The sequence below is a fragment of the Lasiodiplodia theobromae genome (genome assembly GCF_012971845.1).
Source record: "Lasiodiplodia theobromae strain AM2As chromosome Unknown scaffold_18, whole genome shotgun sequence".
Classification (NCBI taxonomy): domain Eukaryota; kingdom Fungi; phylum Ascomycota; class Dothideomycetes; order Botryosphaeriales; family Botryosphaeriaceae; genus Lasiodiplodia; species Lasiodiplodia theobromae.
Genome location: NW_023336388.1, coordinates 399,165 through 420,754, shown reverse-complemented (window position 1 = coordinate 420,754; position 21,590 = coordinate 399,165). Strand labels below are relative to the sequence as shown.

The following is a 21,590-nucleotide window of genomic DNA, read 5'->3' as shown; positions in this document are numbered from 1 at the left end:
GAACCCTCCCAACAAGCAACCCTTTTTATAGCACTCAAGACATCTTCACGACCGGGATAGCCTGCAGCTTCTTTCAGCCGCCAACCCCCGCGGCGAATACGATCGACAGGGAAACGAAAGGCATGATCAGACCAGCTGACAGCTTGCCATTGGACGGGTGCTGGATATTGAGCTTCCTATTGCAGTGATAGCAGAAGTTTTAGGAGTGTCAGGGACGCGAGCTTCCCACGAGACGAGCACTCGCGACGTGATTGGCCAGAGCTTCCCGGACGTTTTTGCGCGTCCGTCGGCCAGCCCGATGCCGGCGGGCGGGATCGACCCAGCCGCTGCCCCGCGCTGCACTGCGCCGCGCCGGCAGAGCTCGAGTCGAAGGCGCCATCAGCTGAAGATGCAGCTTCGTTCCATGGCGAAAAGTGCGATGAAGTGGTGTTCTAGCCGTGAAACGCAAAAGTAGCGAGCGGGATAGCCCCGCGGGATCGCCGCGGAAGGGAAGCCGAGGGCAGCAGCAGCAGCGGTCTTCCAGGCTTCGAGTCACAGGGCGCGCCCGCGCAGGAACCGTTACTCACTATCATCAACGCCCGAAAAAAGCTCCCAGCATGTAGCACCCACGCCTCCATTCCCCTCATACCTCTCTCTTCTCTCAAGCCGCCGCCTGCCGTCAGAGCCAGCAGCCAGCAGCCGAAGCAATGGCATCCCCCACGCCCTCCTCCTCCGACCACTTCCTCAACGCCTCCTCCCCCGCGCCCGCAACGACACCCGCAGCGCCATCCCCGAGCGACAGCACGCGGCCCGCCTTCGTCGTGCGGCCCGCCCGCACGCCAGCCGAGCTTCGTACGGTCGCCGACCTCTTTCGCGGCTACGCTGCGTGGCTAGCCATCGACCTGTCCTTCCAGTCGTTCGAGTCGGAGCTGGCGTCCTTGCCCGGGAAATACGCGCCTGGGAAAGGCGGCGAGATATTGCTGGCGTATCTGCTCAGCGATTCTGCCGATGGGGAGGAGACAGAGGAGGCTGTCGGGTGCATCGCTTTGCGTGACATAACGGATGGTGTTGGAGCTTTCAGAGCGGCGGCTGGTGACGATGACGCGTCAGCGCAGCAGCAGCAACGCAGCGCGCGCCGCATTGGCGAGTTCAAGCGGCTGTATGTATTGCCAACGGGGCGGTCGCTCGGGATTGGCAACGCGCTTGTCGAGCGGGCGATAGAAGTGGCTCGAGAGCAGGGGTATGCTGAAGTGCTGCTTGACACGCTGCCGCGCATGCAAGGGGCTCTGAAGCTGTACAAGAGGCATGGTTTCAGAGAGACGGAGAAATATTACGATACCGACCTGGAGGGCACCATTTTCATGAGCTATTCGTTCACCGCTTGAAGTGGTGTTCGTGTAACGAGGGGTTAGAGGCACAGAACACGACACGATGTCACGGAGGCGCGATTGCATTTAAACCATAATGTGTTTTCGTGTAATGCAGACTAGGCTATGGAAACCTCAGCCCTCGGACCCATATCATGTCGTTTTCCAGAGCATGCATGCAATCCTTCTCCCATTGCCGTCAATTTCCGAGTGCATCTCTCAGCCCTCCGGTTCGGTCATGGTGGGAGCACGTCGTTTAGACTGCAGCAAATGTTAGCCGGCATTCAATGTCCAACTGGGCTCAGCATCCTTACCGTAGACGAAGTGGCCATCCTGGTTCTGGATACGCTCGGCAAGGTTGACGTCACGAGCGAACTCCTCGCCGTCGATGGAGCGGAGGAAGGTGCGGAGGACGGGAACCTCACCGCCACCCTCGATCGAGAAGGTGACGTTCTCGGCAGAGTGGGAGAAGTCTGCAGTATGTCAGAATTGTGGTCATTGTAGAGGTACGACGCAGCTTGGTGCTCGGATTGGGCTTCGAAGTGATGGTATCGGATGTTGAGGCTACGTACCGCGGCCATCCCAGTGGATCATGCCTGAGCAATGGTTAGCATCTTGGTCTCAACCTTCAGCTTGCATCAGAGCTAAACTCACCGTCCTGGTTGCCCAGGTGGTTGTTGAGGTCGATCTCAGCATCGTTCCAGTCACCGCTCTCGGTGCGGAGGCGGGCCTTGAGGATGTGGTTGTCCTCGATGCGGATGTCCTCGGCAGAAAGGTGGAAAGACATGGTGTCAGGTGTGTGTTGGTGGGTTGGAAAGGTGGTTGTTGGATGAAGTAGTTGGTTGTGCAGGAGAGTGATGAGCGTAGCTGAAGAAGAGAAGAAGAGGGAGAGGCAGGCCTTATGTAGCCCCTCTCGTCAGCACAAGCACGACGGACGCACGCGGCAAGGGCAAGGAAGTGGCAGCTCAGGGTCCCCGTGCCCCTCTTTCCCGACAGGGAATGAAGCTTCTGAGGCAACAGACAGGCACACAGACGACCCCGCTGACGCCATCATCATAGGCCAAGCAAGCACAGGGCTCCACCTTGCCACAGCGTTCCAGGCGCCGTCCCTGGCACAATCCACGAAGCTTCCTGAAGCTCCCAGCCTCTAGATGCTGCGCCTTGCGAGGCTGGAGCTGTGCTGGTCCAATGCGAATCCAGAACGTGGACTGTCGAGATCGAACTCTGGGCCCCACATCTTGTATCAGCCTCACGCCGGTGTGGGGAATGACGAGCCTATTTTCATCGTTTCCAGAACGGCCGGGATTTGCCAGCGCAGCTCCGCGACTGGCTTCAATCCCTCTCCACACGGAAGCCCGGCACCAGCCAGTTGCACAGCCAAGCGTTGGTAGGCCAGAAGGCATGCGCGAATGCACACTTGAAGCAACAACCCTGGACTCGGCGGCCGGCTACTCGGCCATTCCTTGACACCATGGCGGCGGCTAAGCTTTCGAGGGCTCCTATTGCTCCGACACGAGCCACAATGGCGCTGGGTTGGAGCTGTAGCTGGGGCCGGGGTGATGCAAGCGGGGGGCCGTTTGGCGCCAGCGATGATGAGAGGGTCTCAGTGAAGCATTGCAACGTGCCAGCGCGCGATCGAGGACCCTGACAATCTGCTGAGCGAATTTCGACATGTGCAAAGGCGTTGGATGGTGAGGGGCAGCAGGAGCTCGAGCTCGAGAAGTGCAGTGCCGCAGTTCCGCTGGCAGCCCCACTTCGCCCCGCCGTCGTCTGTGGCTGTTGTGCCTGATCCTCTCCCCGGCCCTGACCCTCACCGCATCGTCATCATCGACTTCCCGTGGCAGCCCATCGTCATTTCCATCCAAATAATACTCGTTGCACTGCCCCGGCCTGCTCCGACGTTCTTTCCTTTGTTCCACGTGTGGGCAATCCATCGAGACGTGGAGCGCCACTTTCATTTCATACTCTAGCGTGCTTTGCACCAGGAATGGGGCCACTTCGTATTCCACGCCTACTCTATTAGGAAAAATGAGCTCAGACTCGAAGCTAGATTTCACGGCTCAAGGGATGAAGCCCGAGCCGCTGAGGCTGTTCCTGAATACGCGCCAGAAATCCCGCAGTTGGACCGTTGCAATGTGGCTTGTCGACATGCTCGTGTTCCAGTACGAGCTCTCCACCGATATTCACGAGCCATTGAATTCCCGTATTTTCCGTATACATTCATGGCATTATAGAGAATGCTTCGAGACGCTGTAGCAACCTGTGCGGGGTTTTGGCCGGGCGCTAACGGTGATGGTTTAGATTCCGTTCCCGCCCGCTATCTGAACCGCGCGGGGAAAACATAAGGTCGAGGACCCTGATAACTTCCACATCATCCTCAGGTAGGCATCTTGCAACATACCATTATTGTCAAGTATGCTGGGTGTTATGAAGAGATAAGGACCGGAAAAGACAGTCGGTTCAGATGCATCTTCAGTCATCAGTAGCTCAAAGCGTAATGCCACGAATTGAAGCAGTCACCAGCGTTCTATCCAAGGCTATTACTGCCCTTCGTCTCAAATTTTGATCAAGATGCAATGCCAACTTTCAAAGCTGAAAGTCCAATGTCAAGAGTATGCTTGCCATCCGCAATGTTAAGCTGGAGGGGTTGACATTGTTGTGAAGGGCAAAATCGCTTAGTCATGCTACCTAGCGACAACCAACAACGTCACTCGGCCGAAATTATTTCCCCAGCCACGACCACCACAATTGAACACCACCAACCACGAGCGCACCGGCCTCATCCGTTCTTTACTTCATACCAATGGCCTCCCGACTCCTCCCACGGCCATTCCAGGCCCGCCTCACCACAACCATCCTCCCACCCACCCGCGCCCTCAGCGCCCGCAGCGCCCGCGCCGCACGCCTACGCCGACGCCAACCCACCACCACCTCGTCCACCAGCACCAGCGCCTCCCCCTCCCCCTCCCACCCGCCGGCCGCCGCCCAACCCATCCCCAACACAAACACCTACCCCGCCACCGCCTCCCCGCGCTCCAGCCTCCTCGACCCGACCGACCCTCTCAACCTCCTCGGCGGACCACAACGACAGCGCTGCGACGACCCCCACCAGCCAGCGATCCACTTCTTCGAGCAGGACGTCTCGCAAATAGGCGAGTCCGCCCCGCAACCGGTCAACCTCGCGCGGATGGAAGCGGACGAAGCGCGCGCAGCGGAGCTACGGGCCAAGATCGCGCGGCTGGAGAGCGAGATCGACCAGATCGAGAACAGCGACGAGGCGGAGTTGGACGCGACGCTGATGCGGTTGCGGGCGGTGTATAATAATGATGATGACGGTATTATCGACGTCGGCAAGGCGCAGGCCGAGGGGAACGGGGAGGAGTTTGTGGAGTTGCTAGGCGACGCGGAGCCGGAGCAGGTACGGGCGGAGCTGGAGGCGCTGAGGGTGCGGGGCGTTAGTGGTGGTAGTGGCAGTAGTGACAAAAGGATAAAGGAGAGTGTGGCAAGGCTGAACAACTGTCTGCGGCACGCGTACCTCGCGACGGATCCGCAGGCGCGGCCCGTCATCCGGCAGGAGCTGTGGAAGGCGTACAAGCGCGCCAAGATGCATGTGGGTTCGGGACTGCTCCAGTGCATTCCGCCGCCTGCGTGGGACTTGCTGTTTTACAGCCAGGCGGTGCGGTGGAAGAGCAACGAGAAGAGGGACGAGCACGTGCGCGAGCTGCTGGCTGATATGAAGAGCGTGGGCATGGATGGGCCGCCGACGAGACCGCCGGATGGGAAGAAGCCGTTGGAGGTGGTTGATTGAAGAGAGAGAGAGAGAGAGAGCATTGGCGGTGGTGGCGAGAGAAGTACGGGAAATCTCCACTCACATCGAACTGACTGAAATTGGCTGTGGCCGATTTCAAACATCACTTAAAAGGGTGGGACATCACTGAGGAACCAGTCAGATGCAAGGTCTCCCATTTTTTCCCTAGAAGGAAAGAATTGCTATCGAGCAAGAAAATCTGGCACTGGACGCTGAGAAGTGACTTTGCCCATGCCAGCCGAGTCGGTGTTCACTGATGCAACGCCGTCTTGGCCATCGCGGCGGTCCTAGCATTCAAGAAGAGCAACTCGACCATTTGTCTGCCGCGGCAGAAATAGAGCTGCTCAAACTGTTAATTCTCTATAGTTCTGGTTTACGATCTCCGATAATAAGCTTGGATTTCGACGAGGCATGTAGTGTCTTAGTAGCCAGGCGAATTGGGGTCCTGCATCAGCAGACATGAAGTGATGCCATGAAACCAGCACGAGAGCAGACCTATTAATGTACAACAATAAACACTTTTAGTCACACTTGACCTGGCCGTGTCCAGTTCCGTCGATTTAACAGACTTTACTAATCATCGTTTCTGTATCACGCTTACGCCTTTAGTGGCAATCCTCACGATACACATCCTAGGCAGCTCCCGCAAGGCTGGCAACGGACCTGCCGTGGGAACCGGGCTCATCCATCAAGCCCTGCATATCTTACTCAGCCGACGATCCTACGGCAAGGCAGGTACCCGTGCGGAAGGGGATCGCACAAGGAGATCAAGGATCGGTAATGCACGAGGAAGGTCTCACCGCATACACACGTTTCACTTCAATAGTTGAGGCAGTGCACGTTCTGATGTGGTGGGAAAAAGAAATTTCTTCTATTCTGCCGATACCAGAAAATGCCGGTACGAACACAGAGGAAGGAAAGTGGACGGGAACAGCTGGGGAGAAAAGTGATGTTTTTCTTTCTTCTTCGAGGCACCAGCCTTCGGAAAACGTCCAAAAAACTACTTATACAAATTACCGTAGCCGAAGAGTAAGAATGAAGGAGATAATAGGACCAAAGCACGTCCAAAAAAAATAACAAAAGCAGCTCCATCGAACCAGCGACGAAAATTGTGGAGCGGTGGCTCGATGTGACAAACAATCAAGGAAAGAACGCCCTCCTTTTCCCAACAGCAAAGAAAAGAAAAAAAAAAAGAAAACCAAATGATCTGCCCTAAATCTCCTTCCATCTCTTACGCAACAAAAGACTTGCTCTGCAGCGGCGCGCCGCCAAAGTTGTTGTTAAAGCTGTCAAACCCGTAATTCATGCCGCCGTTCGCCGTCGCCGTCGTCGTCGGCGTGTGCCACCTGATCCGCCTACCCGTCGGCTGCAGTATCAAAAAGCTGTCCGTATCCGCCAGCGACGAGGCTAGGGAATCTGGACTCCATCCACGACTACTCCCGCCTACTGCGGCACCGCCAGCAGCAGCAGCAAGACCAGTAGCAGTCGAGCCCGAAGCGATGGACTCGGCGTAGCCGCCGCCGGTGGGAGCTGCTGCTGCTACGGCGCCATACGCGCTGCTGCTGCCGGCGGCCTGGAAAGACGACAGGTCGGAGGCGTTGTTCCAGCCACCGAAGAAGTCAGCCTGCCCGCCACCAGAAGCGAACGCCCATTCATCCCACATCGACGACGTGAGCTGCGGAGAAGCGTCTCGATCCGTCAACAGCGGCGAAGCATTCGCCGACCCGACAGGACTACTACCAGCCGAGCCAGTAGCCTCCTCGCCCACCTCTTCCTCTCCATTCAACCCACTCATACCGACAAAATCCACACAACCAGCCGAAAACCACCGCCCCAACCACTCGACCCTCTCAGCCGTCCAATCCTTCGTACTGCCCTCGAACGCGCGTCCCGCTATGCCCTCGCCCGTCCCCTCGCCCGGGTGGCCCTCGGTCAGGTCGGCGAGGGCGCGCAGCAGCCAGCCTTGGCGAGCGGTATCCCCAGCCGTGGCGAAGATGCCGTAGGCGATGATGAGCCCCACGTCGATGTACATGGCGCCGAGAGGCCGCACGGCGCGGGCGTGTTCCCAGCTCATGCAGACGTCGTGGGCCATGCGGATGGTGTCGCGTTCGAGAGCGGCGAGGAGGGAGGGTGGGTAGAAGGAGGATTGAGGGCAGGGTGGGGAGGTGGGAGGCGAGGGGAAGGATGAGGAGGAGGGAGGAGAGGGGGAGGCGGAGGGGGAGGCGGACGATGGGGATGGTGAGGAGGTGGCGGTGGAGGGGGGATCCGGACGGCGGTGGAGGCCGATGATGATGGATGAGGCGATCATGCGCATGTTCCAGAAGAACCATAGCACGAAGGCTACGCCGGCATCGGCGAACCGATACGCCTTGGGCCACAGGTCGGCGTGTTCTTTGGCGGCTGGCACGAGGCGCACACGTGCCTCGTCGGCGAGGGTGGCGTCGATGTAGGGCCTGACCTCGTCGAGCATCTTGAGGAGAGTTTCGGCGCGGTGGAGGAGCGCGAGGCGGGTCATGCGGGGGGATGAGGAGGTGGAGAAGGTGCCGGCGAAGAAGGCGCGCACATCACGGGTGAGGGAGGGGAGCAGGGAAAGTGTGCGGGAGATCTTGAACATGGAGGCGCGAGGCTCGGTAACGCCCGTAGTGTCGAAGGCGATGTCGTGCCATTCCCGAGTGGCTAGGATGTCTTCTTTCCCTGTAAAGATGGCGTCCAGGCCCTAGATTGCGTTTGGTCAGCCATTATCTCCGGTGCTAGGCTGGATGGGGAGGTTGCATGGACTTACCACGCCGACGGTAATGGCTCGCAGCAGAGCTCTCTCGAATGAGGAAGGGTTCTGGAATTCTTCCGGGCCTCTGAGCTCGAGAATGCGGGCTGCGCCGCCCAGGTGCGTGATGAAATTGCGGTTCGTCCCGCATACTCCTACCGCCTGGATGGGTCAGCCACATTGCAGAGCTGGACTTAGCGAGGCAGGGATACTCACATATGCTTCTGTGATTGCCAAGAGAACTGTAGCGCAGAGTGTCGATGTCGATCTCACTTGGCTCTCGTCCTGAATGGCCGCGTGGAGGCTCTTCAACGCTTTGGCGTACAGCTGCGGGTTTATGCGTGTCTTGCTGTGCTTGCGGATAATGGCGTCGTGTGTGGTAGTCAAGCAGGCGGCTGCGTCATTCAAGGCCGTCGTCGAGCCCAACCGTCTGGGCACCTCCCCGATAAATGGGCCGAACAGTTTGATCTGATTCGAAGGCCCCTCCTCGTTCAGCGTCGCCACGAGCCTCGACGTCAAGATCTCGATGCCGGACAGGGGCAGCGTCTGCGGCAGGCCGCCAAAAACGGCTCTTTGCCGTTGTAGTTGCTTCTTAGCGCGGACGTCCTGTGGCGATAAGACGTGGGCGGGCGGGAGTCGTTGGTGTTTTAGTGGCGGGTACGAGAGTGCGGGGTCGCTCTGCGGCTCGTCGCTGACGATCTTCATGGTGCTGAAGACGGCCCCGCTCGTCGTCGTCTTGGTGCGGACCGTCTCGATATCGGTGCACGGGGTCTGGTGGACATGGTGTTCTTCATGGGTCTTGGGGCGGGAGGGAGGAAGAGGTCGCTCGGTGGAGCGCTCATTGGGCACGGCGGCGTTACGAGAGGTGTTTCCGCGAGCGCGCTGGCGTGGGCCCTCGTCCATGAACTTCCCGTAGGGGTTGGATGGGCCGGGGCACTGGCGGTTGCTGCGACGGCATTGTTGGCAGACGGGCCAGCTCTCGTCGCACTGTTCTCTCGCTCGCAGGATGAGTACTCATGCGGTAGGCTTAGCGACGACTAAGGAGAGACTTACGCGGATCTTCCTCGCCCTACAAGTGGCACAACCTTTGCTCTTCGGCACACCAACCATTGCTTACATGTAGGAGCGCGAGAGTGGAGAGAGTTTGCCCCTTGGAGGAGGACGTTATAAAGTTTGACAGCGGTGGAACCGTGAGGTGCCTTTTGCAGCCGGGGATTCTTGGACCGGCAATTTGGGGGCCACGCGGTTTTATAGAAACGTCGCCGCAGTACAGACTTGAGGATCTGCAGCGCAGCAATGCCACTCTTGGTAGACGCGATCTGTGGCACGCTTGACCCTCATGATGGGCAGGCACCAGGCGGCCGCAGCATGCAGCGCGGAAATCAACGCGACAGGCATTTGCATCGGCGCAGGCGATAGGGCTGAAGGACGGGCAGGGATGGGCCACCGCCTGCTCTCACGCTCAACGGTCCTCGTCGCCCAGTGAGGGCTGCGAGCGGCCGAGCCAACGGCGGAAGTGCGTCCTGCGCATGATGTGGCTGCCGACGCTTCTGTCTAGCGCCCAGCGATGCCGTCGCAGTCACGGCGAGGCCGGTGGGGGCTGGATGCGATAAGGCTGACAGGCTGCAACGCGGCGCTCGTGACTCGCTGCATGCAGCTGTAAGCGACAGTGCCGGTGGCATGACCGGCCGCCGCGTGCAAGGTATAAAGTATGGCTCGAGGGACGGTCGAGCGTTGGAGAAGTTTGGTCCATCTCGGCCGCGAAGGAGGCCGTCGCAGCCTCGCAGGCGGCGACGCCGGCCGGTGTGCTGGCGGCCTCCCTGGCTGCCTGCTTTTTGCTCGGCGGAACGTGGCTTTGCAGGACAATTGGCGCCAAGGGTCAGGATGCACACAAGAGATGACGAACTGTTAGCGCATGCATGTCTGTGACGAGTGCACTCTCGCTTCGACGATTCTTGACCGTATCGTAAGGCTGATGCGGCGCCGGACTCGAGCCGGGCCAGGCCGGGCGGCGGTGTCCTTGCTTCGCAGCAATATTGCGGGTGCGTGCAGACTGCGTCATTCGGTCATTTTCGAGATGGAGCTGCAGCTGCACGCTGCGGTTGGCTGGCACTCTCCGGCCAGAGACAAAGAGACGCAGGGCTCTCAGCTGCCTCACCGCCCACCCTGGCGGGTCAACGGGAGGCATGGGCCGCAGGCAGTTCATCTGTCGGGTTGTCTCACCGTAGACGTGGTACTGGGAGAGATGTGATGTGATGCGATCGCAGATTGCCAAGTTGGGCCGGAGGAGAGGCCGGCCAGTGGCTTCAGCTCCCTTGACAGTCATCATCACGGTGCTGCGGTCGGTCGACATCCTTGGGTCTGCAGTCGCTTTTTCGTCGAGGCCGACCCCCGACTCGCTGCGGTCCGTCGGCGGATAATAATAATCTAAGGATGACGCTGATGATGCGCCACTGGCATGCCTGCGTAACCCCTACGCCATCCGCCACACCGTGACCCGGCGATGGCTGTCTCGCTCTCGCACGCACCGGCCCGATGACAGAGAACCCTCCAGCCCTCCAGATCGCCCTCTAGTGCGGTGCTTGTTTCCCCACAGCTTTCCTCGTGCTGCTGTTGCTCGAGCTGCTGTGCTCGGCTGCGATGCTGCCCTTCGCCGTCAATCGCCCAATCGAGAAGATTGATCTCCATGACAGCTGCTCTCTAAGCAGCGTGGCTGCCTCACCGTGGGCAGAGCGTCGATTCGCAGGCCGCCAGCTGCCAGGTACTCCGTACCTCGCTACTCGAAGTGGCATTGGCCCATCGGGGGGCCTCGGCGCCCGTCATTCAAGCGCTCCTCTCCTCTGTCATCGCTCGCTAGCCGTCCCGCATTCGGCCTAGGCGGGCCAGTGCTGCGCCCAAAGGAGTCTAAGGCAAACAGCGACGGTCATACGCCGCGGGAGCACGAGTGTCGAAGGCCAAGGTCCGACAAAAGGCGGGGTTCACTCGAGCCCTGGATGGCATGACTATGGGATCGACGAACTGGGCGCACACAGCGTGACGGGAGCGGGCCTGAAGGAAGCACAGTTGCAATAAAGAGTCACGCTTCACCTTCAATCCCACAACCCGCCCCCATCCCCCCGTCCGTGCCTGAAGATCCTCCGCATTTTCGTCCTGCGACACCCCCGGCTTTCTGCCCATTCCTCGACAACCGATTTCGCCACCTGCCCTCCATCCTTTCCCTCTCCCACACACCCTCGCAACGCGCACACACACCGGGTTCCACAGCCCTCGATCGCGCGCAGCGTGCTTCCCAACGTTCGCCACCCCAGATCCCGGCAGACCACGCACTCCACGCAATCGCGCATATCGCTCAGCCAAAACACCCCCCGCGGAAATGCATTCCTTCACCATCGTGCGCGCGCTCGCAGCGCTGCTCTTCGCCTTCGTCGCCCTTACCGCCGCGCGCCCCGTGTCGTCGCCGCTGCCGGCCCTGCGCAACCTGCCGCGCGCCGTCAAGGGCCAGATCGACTACACGCGCGACCTGGTCGACCCCATCCTGTGCCCGACGGTGGGCAGGGGTGCGTGCGACGCGCAGTGCGGCCTACAGTCCGCCGGAATGACCGGCAGGTGCGACGAGAACGGGTAAGTTTGTGTGTGCAGCAAGCAGATCTTTCTCTTTGTGACTCTCTTTCGCTTCCTTGTTCTTTCTTTGTCATGTGTGAGAACGACTGCGTTCTCTTTCCCTTTGTTCGAGAGGAAGCTGGTCTGCTGGGCGTGGATGCGGGCTTCGTGTCGAAGCTGCTGGCTGTTGCGTCATTGTGCAGTGGTGAATTGGACGCCTCACTTCAACCTCCCACTTTCGGCAGCGAAAATTTCGTCGATCGATCTTCTTTTTCTTTTTCCATTCAGTTGAGCTGTTCACTGACAAATCTCTCACAGCAACTGTGTCTGCGCTGACGGCCAAGGTCCAATCCGCGAGACCGACCTGCGTCTTCAGTCTTGAGCATTCTGCCTTCACCAAGTCCGACTACTTTCAAAGTCCGCCTCCGCGCGCTGGACCGTCTTTACTCTTCTTCTTTCGCCGGCACGTGGTCTGTCTCCTCAGCATTTCGACACTTGAATCCGGATTTTAACCTTTCGAATTTCTCTTCTTTCTCTCGCTTTCAGCTCTGGTTTGCTCTCTCGGCACAAGATGAATACCCAACCTCGGTCACGGTCGCTCGCAGGATTCTCCTTCGACTAAAGAGCGATGAATGACGATGATGAATTAACGAAAAAGGAGATGTGTGCATGGATGGAGAACCGGTTTTTTTGCATGGAGGATATACCCACGGTCGCTTGTCAAATGGCTCTTTTTTCCCCTTCATGATTGATTTGATGGTTCCAGGTGATGGATGGAATCTGGGTTCCGAGCTGGAGAAGACAGATTTCATTTTTTTTTCCCTTGCTTTCTTCTCTTCTCTTTTTCTCTACTGGCAATAGCGGAGGATATACCCACTATCGTTAGGTCACGAGTGCGTCGTGAGGCTGGGGTTTGAGTATGCACGGCGGTTCGGCGGTGATGGCTCTGCTCAATGAATGTGAGGGACCCGGAAGGAAGAGAATTATGCCCAGTGGATGTACAGGCGTAAGGGTTGCATCTTGCACCCCAAAGAATAACCATATTATTCCAGAGAGAACGAGCCTAGATCGATGTGAATCCGTGTACTATGCTTTTACAAATTCTGGAGCTCCCACCACGCCTTGGTTGCCTTCATACCCTCCTGGACCGCACACATAAATTTAAGTTTGGTGAGGAAGACGCCTGGGCATATGCCTAGGCGGATAGGTTAAACCATCCGCTAACAAACCGAGCAATTTGGTCCATCCGTACCTGCGAAATTTTCGATTTCGTAGATATGATACAATGAGTTTATCTGTCTTCAGTCTACTATAAAATCCGTAGAACTACAGCATTGTGATGAGTCTTTGAACTTCTTCATAATTACAACACCACAACAAGTTAAACTGATACAGACCTCATAACGAACAGTTAAATAACAAATCATTGCTAGCGAAGTTGGGCGCCCATTTACAGAGAGCACAGACGAGAAGGCAGAAACAAAAATATGCAAAAGTCAGACTATCCGTAGGGAACCGCAACTCTTTAGAAAACGCTTCTGATCGGAAAGACACCCGAACACCAGCGATGGCATTCAAACACCCGGTGTGTTCGCATTGAGACACTCCCAAACTCCTCTGTTTTACGTGTTTGCCCCAACTAAGCCGCGCGAGGGACCTATGGTATCTGATGGTGACAGCAGCAGCACTGTCGCTCGCTAACTACTACACTTGCACAATATGCTTCCCGTAACTCCCGGCCATCCATCAGCCGTGGATACTATGGCAATTACCTTCACTCCCCCCATCCTCACACCGCCGTCTCCTCCGGCCTCCGCCCATACGCAACATGAAAGTTCAGCATCATATGCACATCCTTCCTCTTCATATCCCTCCGACACTTCGCGACGAAAACCTGCACCTCATCCGCCGACCACCCGAGGACCCTCGTAAACACGCCCAACACAAACGCCTCCAACCCCTCATACGTCTGCACGAAATTAAACGCGCCAATCTTCTTCAACACCGGATCCTTCGGCCACGCGCCCAGCGGCAACTTGCACAGGCGCGTCTGCACATCCACGAAGCCCGCGTCCTCCATCCACGTCTGCAGCTGGGGGCCGGGGGAGACGGTGCGGCCGATCTGGGCGCAGCCGTCGACGAGCAGGTCCGCGAGACGGGCCATGTGCGAGTCGGCAGGCATGCTGCCGTCGTCGGCGTAGTAGCGCATCTCGTAGTCGGAGAACTCGGCCCAGCCGGTGCCCGGTCTGGTGGCGGTGAAGGCTTGTCGCATCAGACGGGGCCAGTCAGCGATGGAGCCGGCGAGGTAGCGGCAGTGGACTAGGTCGAAGAGGCCGGCGCGGTCGGTGGGCCAGTCGGATTCGGCGTCGTCGACTTCGAAGCGGACGTTGGGGGGCACTGTTGTTGTTTGGGATGGATGGTTAGCTATGGGGGCTTGGAGAAGGAGGAAAGGAAAAAAAAAAGAAAAGGAAAGTAATATAGGCTAAAGGCATAAGGGGACAACCACTCACCCCAATGCGGCTGGATGGGAGACAAATCGTTGCCAATGATTTCAGCATTTGGATACGCGTCGCCAGCCTCAATCGCCCAAATACCAGTCCTGTAGTCCACAAAGCGGGGGAAAGGCACAAAGGTCAGCAAGAAAGCCAATCAACACATGCGCACGCGGGGAGGGGGAGAGAAGCGGGGAAGCGAGAATCCTTCTCGCACAGGAGTTGTGTGACTCGTCTTGCCCCTTGGGGAAGGGGCTGACCATCATCACCACCAAGCTAAAAACGTACCCAGTGCCGACATCGAGGATGCGCTTTGGCGGCGCGGAGAGCGGGGCCAGGAACAGTTTCTTGTCTTTCGCGAGCATCTGCATATGGTGCACCATGTCCAGCCGATCCTGCTCTTTGTCGTCGTTGGGGAAATTATAAGCGCCATCTTTGTAGGCGTGAAAGCGGCGACCGTGCTCCATCTTGTATTCTCGGACTGATGATGCCAGCGATGTCGAGTAGCTTTGCCTGCCGAAGAATGCAGCGAGCAGAGTCAGAAAGACGAACGTGTAGAGCTTCGAGGTGAATTTGGTGTTGATTTGCCTACATGTCGGATCCCGCGGCGGAGTCATTCTCGAGCGAAGCATCGACCTCGACTGCGGGCTCGATGGTTGGATTGGTCATGGTGCCGGACGTGTGAAGAAGCGTAACCGTGGTTCTGGTAATTGGGGGTTGGTAGGAATTGGATGACTTGCTGCAACCCGGCTGACAGGTAGCTGGGCCGAAGGATTGATGAAGTATGTAGGCCGGGAGGATGAAGAAGACGAGTGCGGGGCTGTCTCACCACCGGGGAAAGAAAAGGGAAAAGCGTGTGTTCTCGATGGGACGATGAAAGTGCGCCTGTGCGCACAGCTCTCACCCCGGTCCCGCGAGGCTGAAGAGGAGGGGAAAGGGCAAAGAGGGCAAGAGGGGCAGTTGTGCACCTCCAGAAACGGCAGCCAGCTAACTTCAATGCTCTCCTAGCGCCGCGGGAACTATATTAAAACTGCGCATCCGGTCAAACCTTGTGCTTATCGCAGAAACGTTGGCAAATTTACGAAGTGTTGAGGCCTCACGGTCTTCTGTTTCGTCATCATCAGCCACCTGCCAACCTTCATGCCTGCGTTCCAGCAAGCACTGTCCTCTCAGTGTCTCACTGCTCGCGGTTCCGCTGGACAGGGTTTTGTGCGGGCAACGTCCGACCAATTGGCTGCGTGCATGGCAGAAGTGGTGGAGAACGGGCAGCGGAACTGTTCTGTGCCCGGACATATGCAACCCATGACACGGCCGGCGAGCAAGAAAAAAAAAAACGGATGATCCGTAAATCAGCCTTGGGTCGTGCAGACAAGAACGAACCCGATCCCGATAACGCGCGTCATCGGAGCTGGACAATAATCGATCTGAGCACGATGTGGGAGTTCTTCGGAGAAGAAGTGGTCAGCATTGGACATACTACGTAATCGTCAGGGGTGGGGATGGGGAGAGAGTTGTGGAGTATAATCTTACGGAACTAACCTTCGTAACGGCTCGCTACGGGCCGCGGAACCGTTCTCGAGCATCCGAGCGCTGCGCCGGAGCCAGTTCCTGGGTACTGACGTCTTATGGGGAAGTGCGTCAGCCAATAAGGGCGTCGTCTCAAGTTATTTGATGTACCTTTTGTTGAACCGCGAAGAAAATCCACGATACGTCCCTGTCACACATGTCACATACAAGGTTTATCGTTGAGGTGCCCAAACCAATGCTATGATGGACCCTTGAGCTATAATAGTGTACCGCCAATTCCTCCAAAAGACACGCGAGAAGCTTTCAATAATGCCATCCCTTTTTCACTTGAAGTATGAAGTAACTCAAATAGGAAAGTACACCGCCAAGGGACCGAGCTAAAACGATAAACTGACTTCCTGGCCTCGTATCACTTCCAAGCCATCGCGACAGCACACACACACACACACACACTATTAGAGTTTATGCACACGTCGTTAAAAATTATGAATAAGTCTATCATTTCACGTTTATCCCACGTTTCCAAGAAACACCAAACCCCTCGTCTATCTTACTTTGAAGGGCCCAAAGAATCCAAACCACGCCCCCTCCCATGCAAATATGCAGATGCAGCAGCCGCCGCCGCCGCCGCCGCAGCAGCAGCAGCAAAAGAGAAAAAAAGCCCCACCCACCCGCTCAACTAACTCTCCTCCTTAACATCATGCCTCCCCACAATACTCAAGAAAACCTGATCCAACGTCGTGCGGCCGACCGAGTAATACGCGATGCCCAACAGCGCCTTACTCCTCTCCAACTTCTCAAACAGCTCCGCAATCCCCATGCTACCCGCACCACTCTTCCCCTCCTCCTTCCCATCCTCAGCCACCACCTCCCCACCCCTCGACCACGGCGCCGTAAACCTAACCTGCCCATGCGCAACCCTCGGATCGAGCACCGCGCCGGGCACATTCGCCTCGACCCACTTCCAAACAGCATCCATCTCCTCTTGGGCCGACGCCGGCGCCGATGCCAACACGACCTGCACGACCCAGCCATCGCCAAAGCGCTGGCGCAGCTCCTCCCCAGTGCCAACCGCCAACATGCGGCGCGCCATGATGCCCGCCCGCGTCGCCAACGCATCCGCCTCTTCCATACTATGCGTCGTGATCAACAGCGCGCGGCCAGCCGCCACCGCGCCGAGCGTGCGCCACATGACGCGCTTAGCAGCCGCGTCCATGCCGGACGAAGGTTCGTCGAGGAGGAGGGCGGACGGGTTGCCCATGAGGGCGATGGCGAGGGAGAGCTTGCGCTTGTTGCCGCCCGAGAGCTTTGCGGCCATGCGGTGTTGGAACAGTGCGAGGCCGACGGCGGACACGACGGCCGCGACGTTCTGCTCGACGTCCGGCACGCCGCGGGCGCGCGCGTAGAAGCGCAGGTGCTCGAGCACCGTCATCTGGTCCATGGCGTCGAACTGCGGGCACACGCCGAGGAAGCCGCGCGCGGCGGCGCGGCGCTGCGTGATGCTGATGCCTTCGACGAGGACGTCGCCGCGGCGGCTGCCGTCGGCGGGCTGGGAGGGGCGCTCGTCGCCGCGGATGAGGGAGATGGTGGTCGATTTGCCGGCGCCGTTGGGGCCGAGGAGGGCGAAGACTTCACCTGACGGGATGCCAAAGGTGATGTCGTCGACGGCTGTGTTCTTGCCGAAGTGCTTGGTCAGGTGTAGGACGCGCAGCCGGTCGTCCGACTGCTCGGTGCGCGTAATCTCTGCCGTGACATCTGCGCCGCGCGCTTCCGTCTCCTCGACGTGCTTATGCTTGTGGGTTGAGCGCATCAGGAAGCCCGGTTTGTAGCCGCTGTCCCACCACACGAGGATGACGAAGAGCACGGCGGCCTGGATGATGAGGTATAGGATTGGGCCGCCGTACACTGTGATCTCGCCAGGATACGAGGCGATTGAATCGCCGCGGCAAAGGAGCGAGAATGAGTTGAGTGACAGGAGTAGAGCGCGGAGAAGGTTGCCTGAGGGAGTGATGATGCCGATGGTGAAGTGTGCCGTCTTGATGTCGCGGTCGATATAGGCCGCTTGACTGTACGTGAGAATGCTCATATATGCAATGAAGTAGAGAAGGAAGAACACAGCCTGCCCGCCTGCCATGAAGGCGAAAGCGGCGAGTTGCGAAGTGACGAAGAGGGACACGACATAACTCAGCAGGATCGAAGTAAATCCGTACAAGAAGAAGACAACGAACAGGTAGCCCGGGGAATACCAGACGCCAGACGCGCCAACGAAGATAATCGTCACGAGCGCCGAGACGAGGAGAACGAACAGGAAGTCGAACATCGTGTACGCGATCCACAACGGAGCAGCCCGAATACCATTGCTGTAGTGCAAAGCTCTCACTTTGCGGATCCGTTCCATGGTCGGATAGAGAGCAAAGAAGCCAGTGAAGGCGCACATGGCCAAGCCAAAGTAGAGGATAAGCTGCAATGTGTCTCCAGCACCTGGCGAGTATGGAACTGCAAACGACTGGAAAGACGTGACTATCGAAGTGTTCGCAAGAAGGGTATCCAAGATGTTCTGAGTGAGAAGTGACCAGTAGATTTGATAGTTGTCGGCGACGTAAGCATATGTCGGCGCAGCGTTGGGCTCGAGATAGAATCCACCTGGCGTGACATTTGCATAGTTATCCGCAACGTAGGTATTAAACTCGTCCAGACTGTTCACCAGATGGAAGTTGCTTGCATCGATTCCGAAAGCAGCGGCCAGAAGACGGGGTGAAACGGCAGTCGCAGGGCCGACGGGGATGAGAAGGCCATCTTCAATGACCTCTGACTGGTCAAAATTCGCCGACTTCGGGTTGTTCGTTGAAGCGCCAGGACTGCAAGATGCGCCCTCAAATCCTTGAAGGAACAAGGTGACCAGTCCAGCGGCAACGATTGGAATAAGAACTGCCACAAGATAGGGCAACCAGTTGCGGCGGAGAATGATGAGGCGCTTGATGAACAGCACCCAAGTCTGCTTGACGAAGCCTGTCCCTTTTCCAGTCGTCATCTCCAGCTGTCCCTTTTCCGTCTTCACCTCAGAGGCATATTCCGAGTCTGAAGCCGCCTTGCTAGGATCAATACTCTCTAGCGTCTTGGTGTTGGCACCCTGAACAATAGTTTCCGGGCCCGAAGACTGCTCGTGAATCTCCTCTGCCAGCCTCAGGAAAACATCTTCGATAGTGGGGCCGTTGACTTGATATTGCGTGATGCCCTCCCGCTCGAGCGCGGCCGTCAAGACACTGGCCTGAGCTGAATCCGCAACCTGGTAGACAGTCTTATCGAACAGAACCTTGCGTGGAACGCTCTGCAGCGCATTCGGCGCATACTGAACAAGAGCGTTATCGAGAACGATGCGGTATCCGCCGCCCAAGTTGTGCTTGAGCTCCACTGCAGTACCTTCAGCCTTGAGATTACCCCGAGACAGCACCACGATGAAGTCCGAAAGGAAGTCCGCTTCGTCCAGGAAATGCGTCGTCAATAGCATGGTGCGAGCTCCACGTTCGGCCAGTAGAATATCCCAGATCTTCCTACGCGAGAGCGGATCGATACCGGAGCTAACCTCGTCCACGCAGCAGACACGACTTCCACCCGTAAACATCATGGCGAGCTGTAGCTTGCGCTTCTGACCTCCGGAGAGCGTCCCTGCCTTGGCGTTCACTTTGATATCCAGGTCGCAAGAGCGGATCAGCTCGGTAATCTGCTCCTTGGTGTCCTTCTTGGAAGCCTTGAGACTGTTGAAAATCTTCACGTGCTCAAATACGGTCAGCTCGTCCCACATGACGTTCTTCTGAGGGCAAAGACCCAAGCCGCCGTTGCCGTCGACCTCGATGGATCCGCTCGAGATGGTGTTGAGACCGGAGATAGCATCCAAGGTGGTACTCTTTCCAGACCCGTTAGCGCCCAGGAGAACCATGATCTGACCTCTCAGCGCCGAAAGGCTCAAGTCATTGACCGCCAGCACCGTCTCCTTGCGCGCAGCACCGAGCCGGCATGCGACATTGCGGTGCCACCAGCTGGGCTGCCAGCGCTTGGTGAAGTTGGTCAGCCTGATCGAGACGGGAGGGCCATCTGCAGAATCCAGCGTCATCTTGCGCGTCTTCGACGCCGTTCCGTAAAGCGACCTCTCCACAAAAGCGCCGATGACCGGGAAGACGAAGATCTGGATGATCAGAAAGATCCAGAAAGCGATGCCGGGCAACTGCCACGGGCTGTCCGGCGCGCCCTCGACGAGATTCGCAGCCCTGTCCTTCCGCTCGAACCGCGCGAGCAGGATCATGAAGTACGTGTAGTTCATCGGCGGGAAGAGCAGGCTGAGGATGGCGACGGCGCCGACGGAGCGGGTTTTGGTGACTTGGGCGACGATGGCCAGGATGATGGACACGAGCACGACCGTGATGCCCGAGAGCTGCGCCTTGCGGAAGAGACTGCCGCCCAGGATGGAGAAGCTGGAGAGCGCCAGGCCGGCCAGGAGGTGGTAGATGATGAGGAGGCCGTAGCTGGACGAGGGGAACACGAGCGCGCGCATGATGGCGGCCATGATGACCCAACTCGGGAGGTAGATGATGTCGAAGGCCAGGTGGTTGGCGAGCAAACGCGCGACTTGGGTGTGCCAGACATGCTTGTTCGGAGTCATGGCCTCGATCAGTTGTGACATGCCTAGCTCTCGCTCCGAGGCCATGTGGCCGGTCAGTTGGTAGGTGATCCCGCATATTCCAATGAAGAAGGCCACGGCCAGAATGTTGATCAGAGCCCCCATGTACGAGTGTCGGATCTGGTCTCGGCGCTCTTGAGCAGTCCTGGGGGTGAACGGATATTCGTTGACGGTGCTTGGCAACGAAGAGCCGCTAATAGAGGCGATCTCGGCATCAATGGCGTGCTGGAAAGGGAGAATATAGATTTGGGCATCGTTGTTCGTTTCCTCGACGTAGATGCGCTCTCCCAGAGCACCATCAGCCCTAAGCGTGTAGTTCCAAATACCGCCGGTGCCCTCGCTGGGGGAGGAATGGAAATTCGCGGCCGCAAAGCATGTCGAAACGCCACGCAAGGAGCTGGGACATTCGGAGAGCAGGTCGATGTCGGTCTCCACCACTGCAACCTTCCTGCCAGCGGACCGGACCGTGCCCGCAATCGAGTTGATCACCGTCTCAATATCCCCGCCAGTCAAGCCATTGTTCACGAAGACGACCTTGTTGCGACCTCCCTGCGCGGCGTTCAGGGCGTTCTCGAGCGAGCGGACGGGCGCAGCGGAGCCGATTCCGAATTCCGAGGGCGGGACAAAGAAATTCTTAGCATAAGAAATAAAGAACATCTGCGTGGGTCAGTATTGCTGCATGGTCTTCTGGGGAAAGGCAAACGGCCACGGCTATGAATGGTACCAGCAAGGTACTTCCCACAACCGCCGCCACTGCCCACGCTGGTGCACGTACAAACAGTATAGGCAAGAGAACGGCACGCAGAATAGTCGACAGCGGGTGGCGAAGGGCTACAATGAGCAGGTTCTTCTTGGTGAGAGTCCATGTCTGGCCGAGGACTGCCATGGTGCCTTGAGTTGTCGCGGTGCGCCCGCTGGACGGGAGCGCTTGAGGGACTTAAACTGGGCGAGGTCAGAAGAGAAACACAGGTGACACAGGTGGCATTGGGGCAGTGCGCGCCTGAAGGAGCGCACGCCCGTAAATGTAATCCTGGGGAGAGAAGCTCCTACCTATAGGCGCACCTTCTCTCCTAATCGCTTCGAGTGGAGCACGCGGGAATGGTCGGCATGGTCTCGGCGGGGGACAAGTCCAAGAGTGGCGGAGCGAGATAGAACAAAGTCGAGAAGAAGGAGGCTCTGGGCACACGCGCGCGGCGGAGGAGCAGAAAGTCGCATTCGCGGGAGATGATGGCAAAAGCGGCAGTGCTTGCGAACCGGCGTAACTGCTGCCTTAACGCCGGGGCGCCACGCGAGCTGTCTTTGCAATCGTCGGCGTCATCATCCACAGCTTGGCCCGTCCCGTGCGCGGCGCCAAGCCCATTGCCGTCCCGCTGTCTTA

General features: G+C 58.0%; 7 protein-coding genes across 7 annotated transcripts; 3 read left to right on the top strand and 4 right to left on the bottom strand.

Moving 5' to 3' along the window:
• Positions 1 to 686: 686 nt before the first annotated feature.
• On the top strand, positions 687 to 1,364 carry LTHEOB_6348 (GNAT family N-acetyltransferase; the record flags this gene model as incomplete). The annotated part of the gene is made up of 1 exon (XM_035515594.1): positions 687 to 1,364. One exon carries the CDS (start codon positions 687 to 689, stop codon positions 1,362 to 1,364), a length of 678 nt encoding a protein of 225 aa, XP_035372931.1.
• Positions 1,365 to 1,602: 238 nt separating this feature from the next.
• LTHEOB_6347 (Cyanovirin-N) lies at positions 1,603 to 2,133 on the bottom strand (the record flags this gene model as incomplete). Its single annotated transcript, XM_035515593.1, has 4 exons — positions 1,603 to 1,607; positions 1,661 to 1,819; positions 1,919 to 1,942; positions 2,001 to 2,133. 4 exons carry the CDS (start codon positions 2,131 to 2,133, stop codon positions 1,603 to 1,605), a joined length of 321 nt encoding a protein of 106 aa, XP_035372930.1.
• A 2,016-nt stretch (positions 2,134 to 4,149) lies between these two features.
• LTHEOB_6346 (uncharacterized protein) lies at positions 4,150 to 5,154 on the top strand (the record flags this gene model as incomplete). Its single annotated transcript, XM_035515592.1, has 1 exon — positions 4,150 to 5,154. The coding sequence occupies one exon, from the start codon at positions 4,150 to 4,152 to the stop codon at positions 5,152 to 5,154; it is 1,005 nt and encodes a 334-aa protein (XP_035372929.1).
• Positions 5,155 to 6,385: 1,231 nt separating this feature from the next.
• LTHEOB_6345 (Zn 2cys6 transcription factor protein) lies at positions 6,386 to 8,821 on the bottom strand (the record flags this gene model as incomplete). The annotated part of the gene is made up of 4 exons (XM_035515591.1): positions 6,386 to 6,520; positions 6,602 to 7,870; positions 7,937 to 8,080; positions 8,135 to 8,821. The coding sequence occupies 4 exons, from the start codon at positions 8,819 to 8,821 to the stop codon at positions 6,386 to 6,388; spliced, it is 2,235 nt and encodes a 744-aa protein (XP_035372928.1).
• A 2,470-nt stretch (positions 8,822 to 11,291) lies between these two features.
• LTHEOB_6344 (uncharacterized protein) lies at positions 11,292 to 11,900 on the top strand (the record flags this gene model as incomplete). Its single annotated transcript, XM_035515590.1, has 2 exons — positions 11,292 to 11,539; positions 11,837 to 11,900. The coding sequence occupies 2 exons, from the start codon at positions 11,292 to 11,294 to the stop codon at positions 11,898 to 11,900; spliced, it is 312 nt and encodes a 103-aa protein (XP_035372927.1).
• A 1,407-nt stretch (positions 11,901 to 13,307) lies between these two features.
• LTHEOB_6343 (Methyltransferase type 11) lies at positions 13,308 to 14,642 on the bottom strand (the record flags this gene model as incomplete). Its single annotated transcript, XM_035515589.1, has 3 exons — positions 13,308 to 13,915; positions 14,029 to 14,117; positions 14,299 to 14,642. The coding sequence occupies 3 exons, from the start codon at positions 14,640 to 14,642 to the stop codon at positions 13,308 to 13,310; spliced, it is 1,041 nt and encodes a 346-aa protein (XP_035372926.1).
• Positions 14,643 to 16,216: 1,574 nt separating this feature from the next.
• On the bottom strand, positions 16,217 to 21,098 carry LTHEOB_6342 (ABC transporter; the record flags this gene model as incomplete). Its single annotated transcript, XM_035515588.1, has 2 exons — positions 16,217 to 20,869; positions 20,988 to 21,098. The coding sequence occupies 2 exons, from the start codon at positions 21,096 to 21,098 to the stop codon at positions 16,217 to 16,219; spliced, it is 4,764 nt and encodes a 1,587-aa protein (XP_035372925.1).
• Positions 21,099 to 21,590: the final 492 nt, after the last annotated feature.